The sequence below is a fragment of the Penicillium odoratum genome (assembly GCF_028828045.1).
Source record: "Penicillium odoratum strain IBT 22623 chromosome Unknown utg000003l_segment0_segment0, whole genome shotgun sequence".
NCBI classification, from domain to species: domain Eukaryota; kingdom Fungi; phylum Ascomycota; class Eurotiomycetes; order Eurotiales; family Aspergillaceae; genus Penicillium; species Penicillium odoratum.
The window spans coordinates 2048839-2063596 of NW_026643145.1; the positions used below are offsets into that span (position 1 = coordinate 2048839).

The following is a 14758-nucleotide window of genomic DNA, read 5'->3' on the forward strand; positions in this document are numbered from 1 at the left end:
TGGGTTTTTCATGACGAGCGGTATATTGGGCAACCCCAGGTGCCGTCATATTTCTGGAAAACGAAAAAGATAACACTTAGACTACATAGCAGTGCTAACAGTAACTAGACCTTGCATGCAGTGCCAGCATTCGCAATCCTTCTCCACAAGATGATTCATCTACGGCCGTCATTTTGCTCCTTTTTCGCACTATCAATACAATTAACATCATGCTCAGGGTCTCAACGCATTGGAAATAGTCACTACTTACAGTGCCGCACGTGTTCGCGCGATTTTTCCTAACAGATAACCGTTTTACAACTGGTGTAGTCGACGACATTCACAGTAAGCTCACCCTCGCTAACGTCGTCGTTATAGAATGGAGCACTGCCGCAAAGACCGCAGTTGTGATCAACCAGCTGCTGAATGGCGGCCTTGACCGAGTGGCCTGGAGCGCCATCTTTTGTGTTCTGCACAAATGCGCAAACGGAGTACTGCTCATTGTTGTCCTCGTTGCACGCGACGCAACAGATTTGTTGGCCGTTGTAGTATTGCGTGTTGTCCGGGACGCTTTCGCAAACTTTTTGTAGCTCTTTCAGATTGGTCTGGGCGTGGCAGAAAGGGCACTCTCCACTACCCTGGCAATTGATTCCCTTGCTGGCAGCGGTGGTAATAATGGCTGAAGCCATGAAAAGAAGGCTGGTGAAACGCATCTTCGTGGAAATGCGAGTGGCAGGAAATTTGAAAGACTGTGAAGTGTAGAGGTCGAAACAAATGAGCATTGAGTTCTGTAAGCGGTTTTATATGTCGCTGGACGAATCTAGGTTGGAAGAAGTAAACGCTAGTAACTGGATGGACCCTGCCGATTGCATTGAAACGCATACTGTATTCAGTCTAGTTGCTGACGATGGTGTCTCATCAAGGTTACCTTTTGGAATTCACCTGTATGGTTGCCTGAATTATCTATTACGGGATTGCGACTAGAACGCATGATCGCATCGAAACGTATCTATTGACTGTATACAGCGTAATCTCTGACAGCAATGCCTCATTATGGTACTCTATGAGCTCCACAATTATGTCGCCGAGAGTTGATAAAAACGCACCCCTGGATTGTTGTTTACACACTCCTCTTACTGCATCTGGTATGGCGCAGTATACGCGAAACTCAGGGTAGATACACCCTACCCTACTAATATACCATCCCACAACCGAGTATCCCACTCTGCAGGAAGAAAGTGAGGCCAAGCCGGCATATACTCAATAATCTCAATAACCCTGATTCTACCTGGTCTACTTATTCCTGTATAAATTACTGCTTGAATAGTCTTGCTACCGTTGAACTTATGTCACCTGATTACCATGGTGCATTTAGATCTCCATTCCTGCATCCTTGATCCAACTTGGTTCCTTATTTATAATTGCCTCATGGAATGATACCATGTTGATTGATTCTCTACGTGCCTGAGCTATGTAACAAATAGTACTGTCAGTTAACTTCCCCCATCTTCTGTATGATCCTTCAGTGTTACCTAGCTCTTGATTGGTTAATTTATTTCATCTTTACTTCTTAGCAAATTCACGCTTATTCCTATTTTGGCTCAGGCCCCTGTAGTATAGTCAGTACGGTATACAGCTCGATATTACGCCTTTTCTCAATATATGACTCAGCTTAAACTACCAACTACGGGTACAGATGTGAATCTATTACCATTTATTAGTTCTTAACCTACTCGTAAACAATAGAAGTGGCTGAAATACGCCGATCATCACCAATTGAATTTTAGGGTCTACTAGCATAGAATATGGTATCATGGTCCGAAAGTTTGAATGCGGACTAGCGTAGACCATATTCAATTGGTCCAAAATGCAGTTCTGAGCCATACCCCTGGCACTGACCACCCTACCCCTACCTGTAAAGGGATAGAAATAGCAGAGTTGTATAATACGTCTGATTGACCAATACATCTTGGTTCCAACATCTTCCCGGCGGAATCTCCTTGTCTGACGGTATGGAGATACCACATGTGCATGATCCGCTCTATCAAACCGACAGAATATTCTTTGACATCATTTGGGGATAGGGAGTCACTATTCCGGGATTAGTAAAAAAAATCAGCATCTAATCTTCGAAACATGAGGGCTGTCACAATTCTGCGTCCTTGGCCTAAGTCAGGATCCCACAATTCAGCTGGAATTAAAAAATGTTCGAATTAGATGCAAGGGATCAAATGAACTACTATGATCGTAATCTAAAATTCATGAGTTGAGGTGGTTTAACGGAGAATTCTTCATGGAAGCAGTAATTGAGGGCGGCAACTTATCACCCTGGTCGCGCGACGGCAAAGCGGCGACCGGTTTTAATCCTTCGGGCTAGACCCAATGATTGGCCAGCATGGCCATTCGGTGGGTAGCTTAAATGCGGCCAGTAGTTTGGTGGGCGCCGCTAGGGTGAGAAATGGGTGAGAGCCGCTTTAGTGTCGCGCGACCAGGGGTGAGAAGGGTGAGTGCGCAATAGACAGTGTGAGAAGCAGGATGAGAGCGAGTGAAAATCACTCTCCGTCTCGCGACCGTACTGGCCCTCGAAGCTGAGCGAGAGTATTAAATTATTGGGCCACGATCCTTCATCTAAAACAGCCAGTGCCTTGGCACCTGCACACAGCCCCCCAGGTGGAGTTAATCTTCCAATGCCTTGTAGATATAGGGCCCATCGTCTTCTACAGAATGGAGTTTCAAATATCCAATGAGTACTATGTGCAAAACGAATCGTGATCACGCGACTCACGACCAGCGCCTGAGCCTCCAAAACTCGATCTTTTGGCACCTACACTATTGCACCGAATTTCAAGCAAGTACGTTAACTCGGTGGCAAGGCTGACTAACATACTGCTTAAGTGAAGTGCGCTAAACAGCGTGAAACTGTTCGCATATTATCAATGCGTTGCCTACTCTAAGCTTAATAGCGCTAAGAGTGTGATAGATTCTGCAGAAGAGAGAATTCATCACATGCGGGGTTACTGTAGTTTGCACCAGCCTTTTCGCAACCTTTCAAGTTCTGCGTGAACCGTACACGATCAATTCTTAGGTGTTAGTTTAGAGCTATGCGTTCATAGCTTATAGTGAGACATATCCGCTGATCTAGGTCTTTCTTCACGAGAGACAGGAAAAAAAATAAGCTCACAGTCATGAAAGTGCGCTTTAACATGGCATGATACATAATAGCGTACTCTGACTTGCATACTATGGCGCGTACTTTGAGGCTCAGATCACCTGCGGGCTGCCAAGATATGCATCAGTTTTAGGTAATAAAGTCACTTCGGTTGGCTGCCCAAAATGCCCGCTGAGCCTCACATACGTTGGCTCTCTCTCTTGAATACACCCTGCGCTTTGAAAATCTGACCGAAACCTTCAAGAAGAAATTTATCGATAAAAAATGGAAGCCCTGTTACCTGATGATGATACTTCTCAGGAAGCCATCGCTCGAGCTCGACTTCAGCGGGATTTCCTTTCTGCAATCACATCCGTGATAGGGAAACCCAAAACGCTGAAAAGAAGCATCAAGAGGCTCGACAACTACCTGAGAAATCCATTCCTTGACATCAACTTTGAAATAGATGGCATCTCACCTTTATCAAAGGCAACTTCGGAATGGAGAGTGCTCGATAAACTCTTGCAGCATGAAGGAATCGACTTGAATATTTGCAACCCTGACGGCAGAACGAGTCTTTTCTCCGCAATAAAATGCCCGCAAACCGACTCATTGAAGCTCTTGATAAGTCAAGGGGCTGTCCTTGATCACAGGGATAATAAAGGCCGTACTCCTTTATCACTAGCAGCAGAGCTTGGGCGTCTCGATCATTTGGAAATTCTCGTGGAATCCAATGCGGATATTAACTCGACGGATTCAAAAAGCTGGACGCCACTATTCTGGGCAGTTTCGAGGCAGCACCACGAAACATTAAAGTACCTCCTTTCAAATCAAAACGTGGACATCGACCATCAAGACTCTAATGCTCGAACACTTCTGGAAATCGCTGTAGAGACCAGAAATATCGAAAATATAAAGTGTCTGATCGATGCTAAAGCGAAGGACGGACAAATAATTGGGATTGAACGCGATCTCCTGATATGGGCAATTTTTCAAAGGGACATCGAAACTGTCCAGCATTTCCTCAAGGTCGATGAGAGCCTGGCTAATCATCGCGTGAAAGGTCGCACTCCACTATCAATGGCTACAGAGCTTGGAGATGTTGGAATAACTAGGCTTCTCATCGATGCAAAGGCGGATGTGCATGCATTAGATGAAATAAGATGGCCTATTCTGAGCAATTGGCTATTCGAAACCTATCTCCCACCCGATGAGATTCTGCAGCAAGTGGATCACTTCTCTGCCAATTACCAACCAACAAAGCAACCTCCATTATTACTTGCAGCAGAGTTCAGGTGCGTCGAAATCTTGCAGTTGCTGCTCAGTGTCAACGCAAACGTGAACTCCACAGATGCAAAAGGGCTCACAGCGCTAGCATGGGCTGTTGAAAAACGACACGACGCGGCAGTCAAGATTTTACTCGAGATCCCAGGAATTTATTTAGACTCTCGAGATTTGGCTGGCAAGACTCCTCTGATCATGGCAGCAACACTTGGCGAGACCAACATATTGAATCAATTACTCAACTCCAATGCAGCAATTAACTCGGAGGATAATGAGAAGTGCACATCGCTCTCCTGGGCTGTTGCAAATGGGCATGAGCAGACAGTGGATCTTCTACTTAGAATATCAGATGTGTGCGTGGACCACCAAGATGGAAGGGGTCGTACTCCTTTTTCGCAGGCTGCAGAGCGTGGATTCATCCGGATCATGCATTTACTCATCGAAAATGGGGCAGATCCCCATGTTCATGATAATGAAGGCCATACGGGATTTTGGTGGTTCCTCAGAGCGAGACATGACCTTTTTATCAGCTGCTCAAATTGTCTAGTCCGGCCAGGGCTCGGCGGATCGGTAAACCCTTTCATTCTCCTACATTTGATCTGCGCCCTGAGACTCCCGAATAAAAAGGATAAAAGCGGTCGCAACTGGCTCTCATGGGCAGCTGAATATGGCGATGACGAAATAGTGCGATATTTTTTACAGTCCGAGAACAAGGTTGACATAAACATTTGTGATGGAACTGGAGACACCTTTTCCAGGACTCCATTGATCTGGGCATTGGAAGGGAAACACGGGGCTGTGATGGATTTGTTGAAGGATGGTGACACCACATCTTTGCATTTATTGGTGGAAGGTATAAGTACAATCGAAAAAGGGAAGATACTGGACTTGGTGAGGACACTTCTTCAGGCGGGCTATAATGTCAACCAACCTGACCAGAAAGGAAGAACCCCTTTGCATCTTGCATGTCTTAAGGGAAGCCTGGAACTTGTTTCGGCTTTGATTGAAGCCAAAACAGATCTGGGCTTCAAAGATCATAATAGCGAAATTCCGTTGCAATATGCTTTGAGAAAGCGAAATAGAGCTATTGTGGATCTATTGCTTAATGCTTCATCAACAGATCTCGAACCTGTTCGCTCAAAGGAATGGTTCGATATGGAAGAGAAAACCCCATCTTGGATTCAAATCACTAGGAGGATTGACGGCCATGGCTTTAAGCTAGAATTCGTCAATGATCTTGAATGCGACTGGCTGCCCAGAGCAAAAGAGGCAAGACTATGGTGAGTAAGACTCTTGTTCATAAGTCGCAATGATAATCTCTAACCTCTCAAGTATTTGCGGAAACCCATCGATGTGGCCGCTCTTATCGGGGGTGTTTCATGTTGATAAAATTATCACGAGTGATAGCTGTTACTGGAACTATGCTCAAAAAGAGTTTGGCCATCAGTCTGTAACCTACATTTCGCTTAAGTTTCCTTGTAAACAAGGGAAACCTGGCAAAGCATGGGGAGTTGCCTGGACTAGAAGGAAGACAGCAGAAGGATTTGCTCATGGATTTATCAGCATGCTTCCTTGTGGCTGGGTTCCCAACGATCCATCGGGATTTTTCAAATTGTTCCTTGAGGAGCTACACCAGCAATGGAAAGCAAGCTGTTTTGATGCCAATGAAAGAGTCCAGGCATTGGTGAGTTCATTGACACTTCATTGAACTCAAACGAGTGAAGCATGAAACTAATCCTGAAGTATTCCTTTTCTAGAGACGTGATCAAGTCAAAAATCGTGGGAGGAGCCACAGTCTAGTTGTTGAACTTGCCAAGAATGCGCTGGGGCGTGCAGACCTCCGGCGATGCCTGCAATCGCATATAGAAGGACTGAACAAAGTGGTTGCCACTAATGATTCACTCAAACGAGCTCAAAAGTTGCAGTTTAGAGAGCTCATCGATGAAATTGACCAGGCCATGACCGCGAAACTCGACCATATGGAACAGGCTGTACGAGATCTTTTACAGATTGTAGGTTGGCTTGCACAGATTTTCCTCCAGACACTAAGATGAACTCAATAGGAGCTTGCATGGGTCTCTATAAAAGAGGCGGAAAGTTTTAAGCGTCTTAGCTGGATTACTGTGAGTGTGATCTTTGAAGACATGTATGACTTATTGATAACCCAATTTGGATAGTTCATTTTCTTGCCGTTGATGTTTGTATCGGTAAGTGGAGCGATTTATCCTCAGGGTACAGTACATTCATTCAGACATTTACTGATTGAGACACTAGAGCCTCTTTGGTATGAACGTAAATCTGCTTCAAGATAATCCAGACTGGAGGTGGTATCTGTTATTTGGTTTTTTGTCCCTTGTTATTACCTGTGTTTTGTGGTTGATTTCTAAGTGTATTCCCGTTAGTATCGTCGCTCTAAGCTATATCCAAGGAGGAACTGACATTCATACTGCAGCAAGTGGCACACAAAGGTTTGATGGGAGAGCGGGGCTTGTTCACACGCAAAGAAAGAGGCAAGATAAGCTCAAAGTCTTCAGTATGATCGCGGCGCTTTCCAGTCTCGAGGAATTTTGTCTATCTACAGATAAAATGAGCCTTCGAAACATTCAGTGCATGCCGACACGAGATCCATAAGAACAAAATTATTTCCTCATTCATTTGGAGTGGCATTACCGTGAAACCGCTAAACGCTTCAGCAATTTAATAGGCGTAATGGCGTAGAACCATCCACATGGGAGGCGAAGCGCAAGTAAAGTAGTGCTCAGGCCACGAGAAGACGCCCGATACCTTTAGGAAGGAGAGATATGAAGAAAATTGATACTAGACCTTCAGGTCCCCTCAGCTCGACTGATCAGGTAAATGTTTTGTACAATTTATGTATGAATACCTGCATCAAAGAATCCGTCCAAGCTTTGTTCCAGAGATAGAACTGAACACCGCATCAATTGAAGCGCCCAGGTCGCATGATAGTGAGGCTAGATAGTAATTTCAATCTATTTCTGTGAGTAGAAAGAAACGATCTTTTGAAAAACTGACACAGAGTGTACAGCTAATACATCTACGACAAATACTTTGACAATATAAAGTTCAGAAACCAGATAGAAACAATAGAGCTAACAGATGCTTCATGATCTAGAGCGATCGAAACCCCACTACCCCTTCTTATCTATTGTTCCGTGTGTTATTTTTTACTCACTTACGTTGTAAGGTATTGAATTAAATATCCAATGCCCCAAAGTGCGCATTCATAAGGCCTGTAGCTTAAGAGCGAGATCTGCAACCGAAAAAATTATATTCAGATTTCTATGCGATACGACATAGCCAGGACTTCCTCACTGTAATTTTTTATCAAAAAATGAGTACCCGTTCATGTTGCCGTTGTTCTGTCCAACTTGCAACCCGAGGTTGTGTCCAGAGAATGAAATATTGGTTCCACCTTGAGCCTTTTGCTGCTCACTGATCTTGTCAGTTATTTGCCGAATTGATCTCAGTATATCCTCAAAATCCTCATTCTCACTGTCAAACCGAGCCATCTCATGATGGTCTCCGTTCAAAGCCTTAGGAAATTTAGGATCTCCCCATAATTTGGCCACAGATTTCTCCACAATATAGACATTTTCGCCATTTATGCTAATAGGCTGGTCCTCATAAAAGGTATCGACTCTGATGGATCTATCTTTCCTGAATGCTTCAAATGCGCGAGGAATCTCCAAAACTCGAGTCGATCGGGCTTGGAGTTCGGAATCAGTTGGGATGTTCACATTCACCAACTGGAAGTATTTCTTCGCTTCTTTAAGCAACGAATCATCACTATAATGAGGTGTTCCAAGTAGTAGGATGCCCACGGTCTTGTCGGCGATTTTGCAGGTGTCTTCGTTTCGGCTCGCTCTCACAAGGGCCTAGTCATGGACAGAAATGATTCCTGAGTTGGCTTCTGCAATGAACGAATGGACGGGCACAAGAGATACGAACATCTTGAACAACAAGACCCCCAAGGCAGATGGCGCAACTTAACCGTTCGCTAAAGTCCTAGTACAGGCAAATGTTTGTTTTCTTTGCTATGTACCAATAACGAGGGTTGACAAGGGAGCCGCTGTCAATGAAAAGGACTCTTCAAACAAGCAAGCTTCTTTAAGCTTTTTGTTTAGAGTGTCGAGCAACGATTACCACTTGTTGGAGTCTCAGGCTGCAGCCTGTGTTTACTTTCAAGTGCTCGCTGTTGTGGGGATTCCTGTTCAAGACTAGCATATATTAGTGGATGAGAGTGTAACTTCTCTCATCTCGGTCCTCGCTCTCTTTCTCCCATACCCAGAATACAGGGTAGTCCTGTTCATTTAGTTGCCTGCTGATGGCACATAATCTTCTCCAGGAGAGCTGTAGCGTAGTTTGAAGCTGAGCTAATGAATCTTGATCACAATAGTAGCGTGAGAGTCAATTTGGTGTTATTCATACCCAATAGAAGTTCATGTTGATCAACTCGGTCGCTGATTCTTCCTTCTGCGGGTGGCCTTGATGCTCTTCTTCGTCTTCTTTGACCTTGCCTCCGCCCTTAAAAGAATGTTCCGCTGCGCCTTGATGCCTTATAATATTTGCCTTTGTAGATCCTTTAGATATTGGCGCGAATTATCGAACCTGCTGTCTCTTCGCATCGAGACCATCGTGACTGCGATAATTCTTGGCAGAAGAAGGCAATGGACTCGGTCTGTTCGGGCCGATTTCACTTTTTTCCCGACAACGGAGCTAGTAACACGCCAATTGACGGCACCTTCACTTCATCTACTCCTTGACTCGTCCGCTCATGTCGAGCACGAAGTCTTCACCCTTTTCCTTTGCCTTACCGACAAGAATTTAAATACTGCTCAGCCAAACTATCCTGCTACGAGCTTAGTATATCCGCTTCATCATAGCTGATGCCATCTCTGTGGCTTCTGGGGTAACGGGAATTTCTGTCACTCGGCCTTCAAATAGTCCAATCACTAGTTGGTTTTTACTTAGCGTACAAGAACCGCACTCAAGATCTTGTCAACATTTCTATGAAGTTCAAGTGCCTCCTAGGAATTCTAAAATGCCTGGATAGTGCACTACGAAATCGGGCCCCTCAGGCTGATGATCTACTCCACGAGCTAATCAGGGTAGCTATCAACTGCTACGAAATCATAGATGAGCTATAAATAAAGTGCGACAGAATCCAAAAAATTTCAGGACATGACTATCAAAAGTCAACTCTACGCTGTTGGAAGCTATACATCCTACCTATTTCGAAAGAAAACCCTATAAGCGCTTGAATAAGAAGCTCTAATCTTAATAACCGATTACGAGGCCGCTTATATAGAATGCTATACAAATAACAGAAAATGGTTTCTCTAGGATCATCTGTTCTCAGGGTGGCTTCTAGGTAAAAATACTTTTCTCTGGAGGTCAGCATGAGAGGGGAAGGCCACGTCAGCGCTTCCGGGGGGTGCAGAATAGGGTGTGCAGGGTATTTAGATGAAGGCACCGAAGATTCCCGTATGGAGGACAGGCCCCCAAGGAATCTACCTAGGAAAACAACATGAAACAGCATTTGCATGGCCATCGTCACCTAGCGCCTACGGTTCGAATGTGAGCAAGTCGCTGCTCTATTCAACCCTGTCCGAGGCGATCCTCGCTATGAGAGCTAAGCCGCAGACAAGCCTACTGTTACGCTTTTTAGCGAATCATATTGCGAGCATGGAGCACAGCCACTTGATAAGAATGGAAGTCCAACATCAAGCATTCATGTATGTTTGTATCTGCCTAACAGATAAACCGTGCTTGCTCATCAGGTATCAAGGCTTTTTGAAAGCCAGTATTTTGATGCAGATGATGATTTCAAACCATGAAAAAGCGCCATTCGGGTTCGCAGTTCCCACTGAGCGGTTGAGGGGTAGAAAAGTTCCGGTGCGTCGCGAGCCGCGTGGATCACATTCCCGAGCGATAAAGCCCCACTATGAAAAATGGGGGCTGCATCGATATGCGGACTAGAAGCCCACCTTGACATAGACCCTCTGTTAAAAATAGATGTAGTCCTCGACTTCCACGCTCCTTTCCTCATTATTTAAAAGCCGTCCTTTGAATTGGGTTTGAAATAACCCTGTCTATTATGATCATTGTCCAAGGTGTCACAGATCTCAAAACTTTTTTCATTTCTATTTTGACACAGCTATTAAAGGATGCTCAGTCCATTCAGTCCAATAGCCCCAAAAGTGGTTCTTTTACAATCGAGCACTGGCGATCGCGGAAAGCGCAATGAATCCAAGATAGTGTCTGCAGCCCAAAAGCCGGTCCCTTTACAAGACGCTTCGAATAAAGCCAATACAAAACGCATTTTGCTTGTCACGAAGTCTGAGAAGAATCAACATGGGACAGTTTTTGGATACAAGAAGAAAGCTGGAATTTGCGATATAAGAATTACCACCTCCCCCGACATACTAAAGACGGATTCTTCTTCATTATCGACCAAACGGAAACGGAATAAAGCACTTTTGCTTGACAAACCCTCAACGAAAATATTTGAAACTACTGTTTCTGTTCCCTCGTCGCCAGATGATATCAGCTTGCTCTCAGCTTTCTTCCGATCAAATCAAACCAAACGCCCTCGGCAGCCAAGCGCTTTGTTATGGAGTTTGCCATCCGTTGAAGAGATCAGTACGGAGTTTTCACGCCCCGAAACAATTCTCCTTAGACCAAGAAGATCGCTCTGTGAGACTGAGCGTGAACCATCTTTGAGGTCACAAACCACTGTCTCTGGTGCTAGCGTCCAGTCGCAATCCCCTAAAGAAGAGACCCGTGAAGCACTCTGTAGTGTACAAAATCAAACTTCGTCGTGCAGCTTCGAGGGAGCAAGTCAAGAAGGTAACGAAGCTCCCTTTTTTCTCGAGTGAGCTTGAAGACATACTTTCATCGGGGTACACGAAAGAAGTGAACGTGATTCCAAAGTCGCTTCTGAAAATTATCCCGCTCGGATTTTTTCAGCACTTAAACGAAGATGACAAGAGATGCTTGGCTTGGACAACTCAAGGCCAGCGATGCAGAATTTCCCATGCCACCACGATTCTCTCAGCTCAACTCCAAGCATTGGTCTCCGTCGAAACTAGCGCACTTTTACCAAGGATTCAGCAGCTAGTAGACGCAGCACTCTGCTCAACACATCGGAGGGTCGCATCCAGAGAAATTCAGACTTGGAAAGAGGAGTTTCAAGAGTACTCAAGAATGCAGAACTACAAATCTACTGTTTCACTACGGAAAGAGCGGCCAAGGGCTCTTGCTCGTTGGATTCACCTTCTCGGCCAGGCGGCACTACTTCAAGCGTCCCGGTGTCCGGTTCTACTATCTGCTACGAGCATAACAATACCAACTGAAGGTGCTCCAGTCAATCCAATCCAAGATTTCAAAATTTATGTCAGTAAAGCTTCGACAGAGACATTATCGGAAGAGCTTTCAAAGCTTCTTACTAAGCCCTTACAACGAAGCGATATCAAATACCAGGGCTCAATTTACATATTCTGGCAAACGCCAAATTTTGGCCACTTGAAAATCGGACGCTCTGGAAACATACACCGCCGCCTCAATGAATGGAACAAACAGTGCAAAAAGGAAATGAGGATCCATTTCCCCGACTTTGCGGGAAATCAGAATAAGAGCTTGCCTGATATGCAACAGGTCCCGCACATATCCCGCGTCGAAGCTTTGGTGCATTTGGAATTGAAACGCCACAGAAAAATCGAGGAAAGGTGCCCTGGCTGCTATAAATCACACATGGAATGGTTTGAGGTCTCTAAAGAGACTGCAGTAAAAGTTGTCCGCAAGTGGACTTCCTGGATGGCAACACTGCCATATGAGAAACATATGAAAGATGGCGAAGAGCAGTGGCTTCTGAAAACAGAGGAATTCAAAAATCTGCATAAGCTGTGTCAGCCAACGGAAGAATTTCGTACCCCTTATCGCCCTTTGAAGGAGCGAACGTCCCTTTCCCGTCCGCGGCACTCGCTTCCGGACACTGGGCGAGAGGAAAGAGCGCGGTTTCTCGGATTTTAGTCTACGTGCAGTTTTTAAGACTGACTTTTGGATATGTCCTCAGATCTGACTTGGAGATTAGGTGGAGTCGATTTCTCATTTCATTACATTCAAAGTGCCTTCCAGGATATGTACTCAGGCTTGATCGTTGCTGAAGAAATCTCAATTTGCTTCTCTGCCAATATCTTCATAATTCCAGAATATCCTTTTTCAGCTGCAATAGATATCGTATAGAACAAAACTCAATGCTCATGCCCCAGGGATAGGATTAGGAGTCACTACACTCTCTTGGGGAGTATACTAGGGAGTTATAGCTAAGCTCAAGGTCATCTAGATGCAGCAGGCGACATGTGCTGATTTCGTTTCGAATGAATTTGCAATCTGGCTAACCTACCATTCATTGCCAAACCATTGCTTTTCTTCGTTGAGGCTATTTGTGGGGAAAAAAGCGCAAGGCAGCCAACAAATACCAGTTCATCAGGCCTTCACTTGCAATCCGTGCTGCTTTTTTTTGATACACACTTTCCGGTTTCGCGAGTTGAGCCGCATGGCGCTCTTTAATGGCTTTTGCCTTTGCCGGAGAGGGCTAATTAGTGAGGCAAGGGGATAGTAGTATCATACTACCTGAGCATGTCTTACAACTTTTATCCTGAAAGCCAATCAGGCTCAACCTAGGCAGTGGCTGCCCATATCTTGGTTTCAGGACCCAAGTCTAAGGACCACTACTCTTCTGGGCCACCCGTATTGCTGAGCCATGATCTGTAAATCTCACCAAAACCGCCTTAGGGCCTCCAAGGTTTGAGGAGTTGCTTTAGCTACCCCAAATTTAACCACAATGCTACTGGATGCCCAATCAGTTTCACCACTGCCCTCCTGAGGTCCAAGCCAATCAGGCTCAGCATAGATGGCGGACGGCGATTTGGTGGTTTGAAAGAGAAAGGTTCTGCCTAAAGCCTGCTTGGTGCTGAGCCACAATTTACAGGCCTCATCAACAAAGCCTTAGAGCCTCCCAATGAGGAGTTGATCCTGCTGCCCAGAGCTTATCTACAGCATTTCGAATATTAATATATGCCATTTCAGGCCCACCACTACCCTCAAGCCAATCAGAATTAACCTACACCTTTGCTGGGCCATGTTCAGTTCCAAATTTCGCCCGGGTACAGCCCTGGTTTCTAGTGCTAAGCCACGATTTAGGGGCCTTATCTAATTACCCATGAAGGAGTTGTTTAGGGTGTCAAATATCCACTGAGCGGAAAAATTTATAACAAGAAACTGTGAAAATACTTGCTCATACCCTCGAATTCATAGAAACTGAGCTTTTTGATGACCGTATCAGATCCATGAATCAAAAAAAAAAACCATCCAAACTATTTGACCAACCACTAATAAGCTTCATTACTCAAATGCTATGCATGTACCTAGGTGTCCTCCTAATTGGGGGTTGTACCCAACATAAGAGGCTGATGCCCAATAACTGCCCTGCCGCCCTTATACTTGATGAAATACCCCACCGCTACCCTGAAAGCCAATCAGCCTCGATGTAGTCGACGATTGACCGATCTTTAGTTTCAAATGCGGTTCGACATATTGGCTTAGCCATGATCTGTGAGCTTCATCCGTGCGCACAGCCTTGCCTATATTATATCCTAACTAGAAAGACCTACCCCCTACCATTTAGCCAATCAAATCTAGCCAAGACAATAGCTGGCCATTTTTCAGTTCCAATTTTCATTTTGAACTGACCATTTCTTTGCTGCTGAGCCATGGTGAGATTCTTCTTTTACCCAACTTGCATGTATATTGGTTGATCGGAGAAAGACTGAAAAAGTCAAAATTCATTATACTGGAGAATAATTCTCCAAACCAGGGCTCCCGCAAAAGCGACAAATGATTAATATTGAAAGATAAGATCAAAGAGTGAAATAAATCGCGCAGAAAGTTCAAGGGGGGCCTCGATGATTTTGGTCGTGACTCGTGGAATCGTATCTTCTATGTATTTCCAGAATTATACAAGTCCAGAGAGGCGTCGATACAGACTTTGTGAGGTGAGGGACGAAAAATGAAGACAAAAGAAAGAGATAGGAATAGCATGAACGCAGGACAAAAAAATTAGAGAAACCGGGCAAATAAACGAGCTTCAACTCCGACATAAACTCCGACGCAGATAAGGCTGGGTGAAAATGACAAATGAAATTTAGTGAAACAGCAAGCAAGCCCCCCGCCTCGGTTGCTGTACGAAAGATGAAAAGGCAATGTAGTGAACTTCTTAACGATAGTGATTGTTGAGGGTCCACAGATGCGAAATGTCCAAAACTC

At 44.8% G+C, this 14758-nt stretch overlaps 5 protein-coding genes across 5 annotated transcripts; 3 read left to right on the top strand and 2 right to left on the bottom strand.

Annotated features, from left to right (window-relative positions):
- Nucleotides 1-278: 278 nt before the first annotated feature.
- Nucleotides 279-692, bottom strand: N7520_004025 (Killer toxin Kp4; the record flags this gene model as incomplete). The annotated part of the gene is made up of 1 exon (XM_057137960.1): nt 279-692. One exon carries the CDS (start codon nt 690-692, stop codon nt 279-281), a length of 414 nt encoding a protein of 137 aa, XP_056998425.1.
- Nucleotides 693-3412: 2720 nt separating this feature from the next.
- Nucleotides 3413-5695, top strand: N7520_004026 (uncharacterized protein; the record flags this gene model as incomplete). Its single annotated transcript, XM_057137961.1, has 1 exon — nt 3413-5695. The coding sequence occupies one exon, from the start codon at nt 3413-3415 to the stop codon at nt 5693-5695; it is 2283 nt and encodes a 760-aa protein (XP_056998426.1).
- A 280-nt stretch (nt 5696-5975) lies between these two features.
- Nucleotides 5976-6465, top strand: N7520_004027 (uncharacterized protein; the record flags this gene model as incomplete). The annotated part of the gene is made up of 2 exons (XM_057137962.1): nt 5976-6095; nt 6169-6465. The coding sequence occupies 2 exons, from the start codon at nt 5976-5978 to the stop codon at nt 6463-6465; spliced, it is 417 nt and encodes a 138-aa protein (XP_056998427.1).
- A 1275-nt stretch (nt 6466-7740) lies between these two features.
- On the bottom strand, nt 7741-8382 carry N7520_004028 (uncharacterized protein; the record flags this gene model as incomplete). Its single annotated transcript, XM_057137963.1, is given in 2 exon segments — nt 7741-8307; nt 8320-8382. 2 exon segments carry the CDS (start codon nt 8380-8382, stop codon nt 7741-7743), a joined length of 630 nt encoding a protein of 209 aa, XP_056998428.1.
- A 3256-nt stretch (nt 8383-11638) lies between these two features.
- On the top strand, nt 11639-12463 carry N7520_004029 (GIY-YIG nuclease family protein; the record flags this gene model as incomplete). The annotated part of the gene is made up of 1 exon (XM_057137964.1): nt 11639-12463. One exon carries the CDS (start codon nt 11639-11641, stop codon nt 12461-12463), a length of 825 nt encoding a protein of 274 aa, XP_056998429.1.
- Between the last annotated feature and the right edge of the window lie 2295 nt (nt 12464-14758).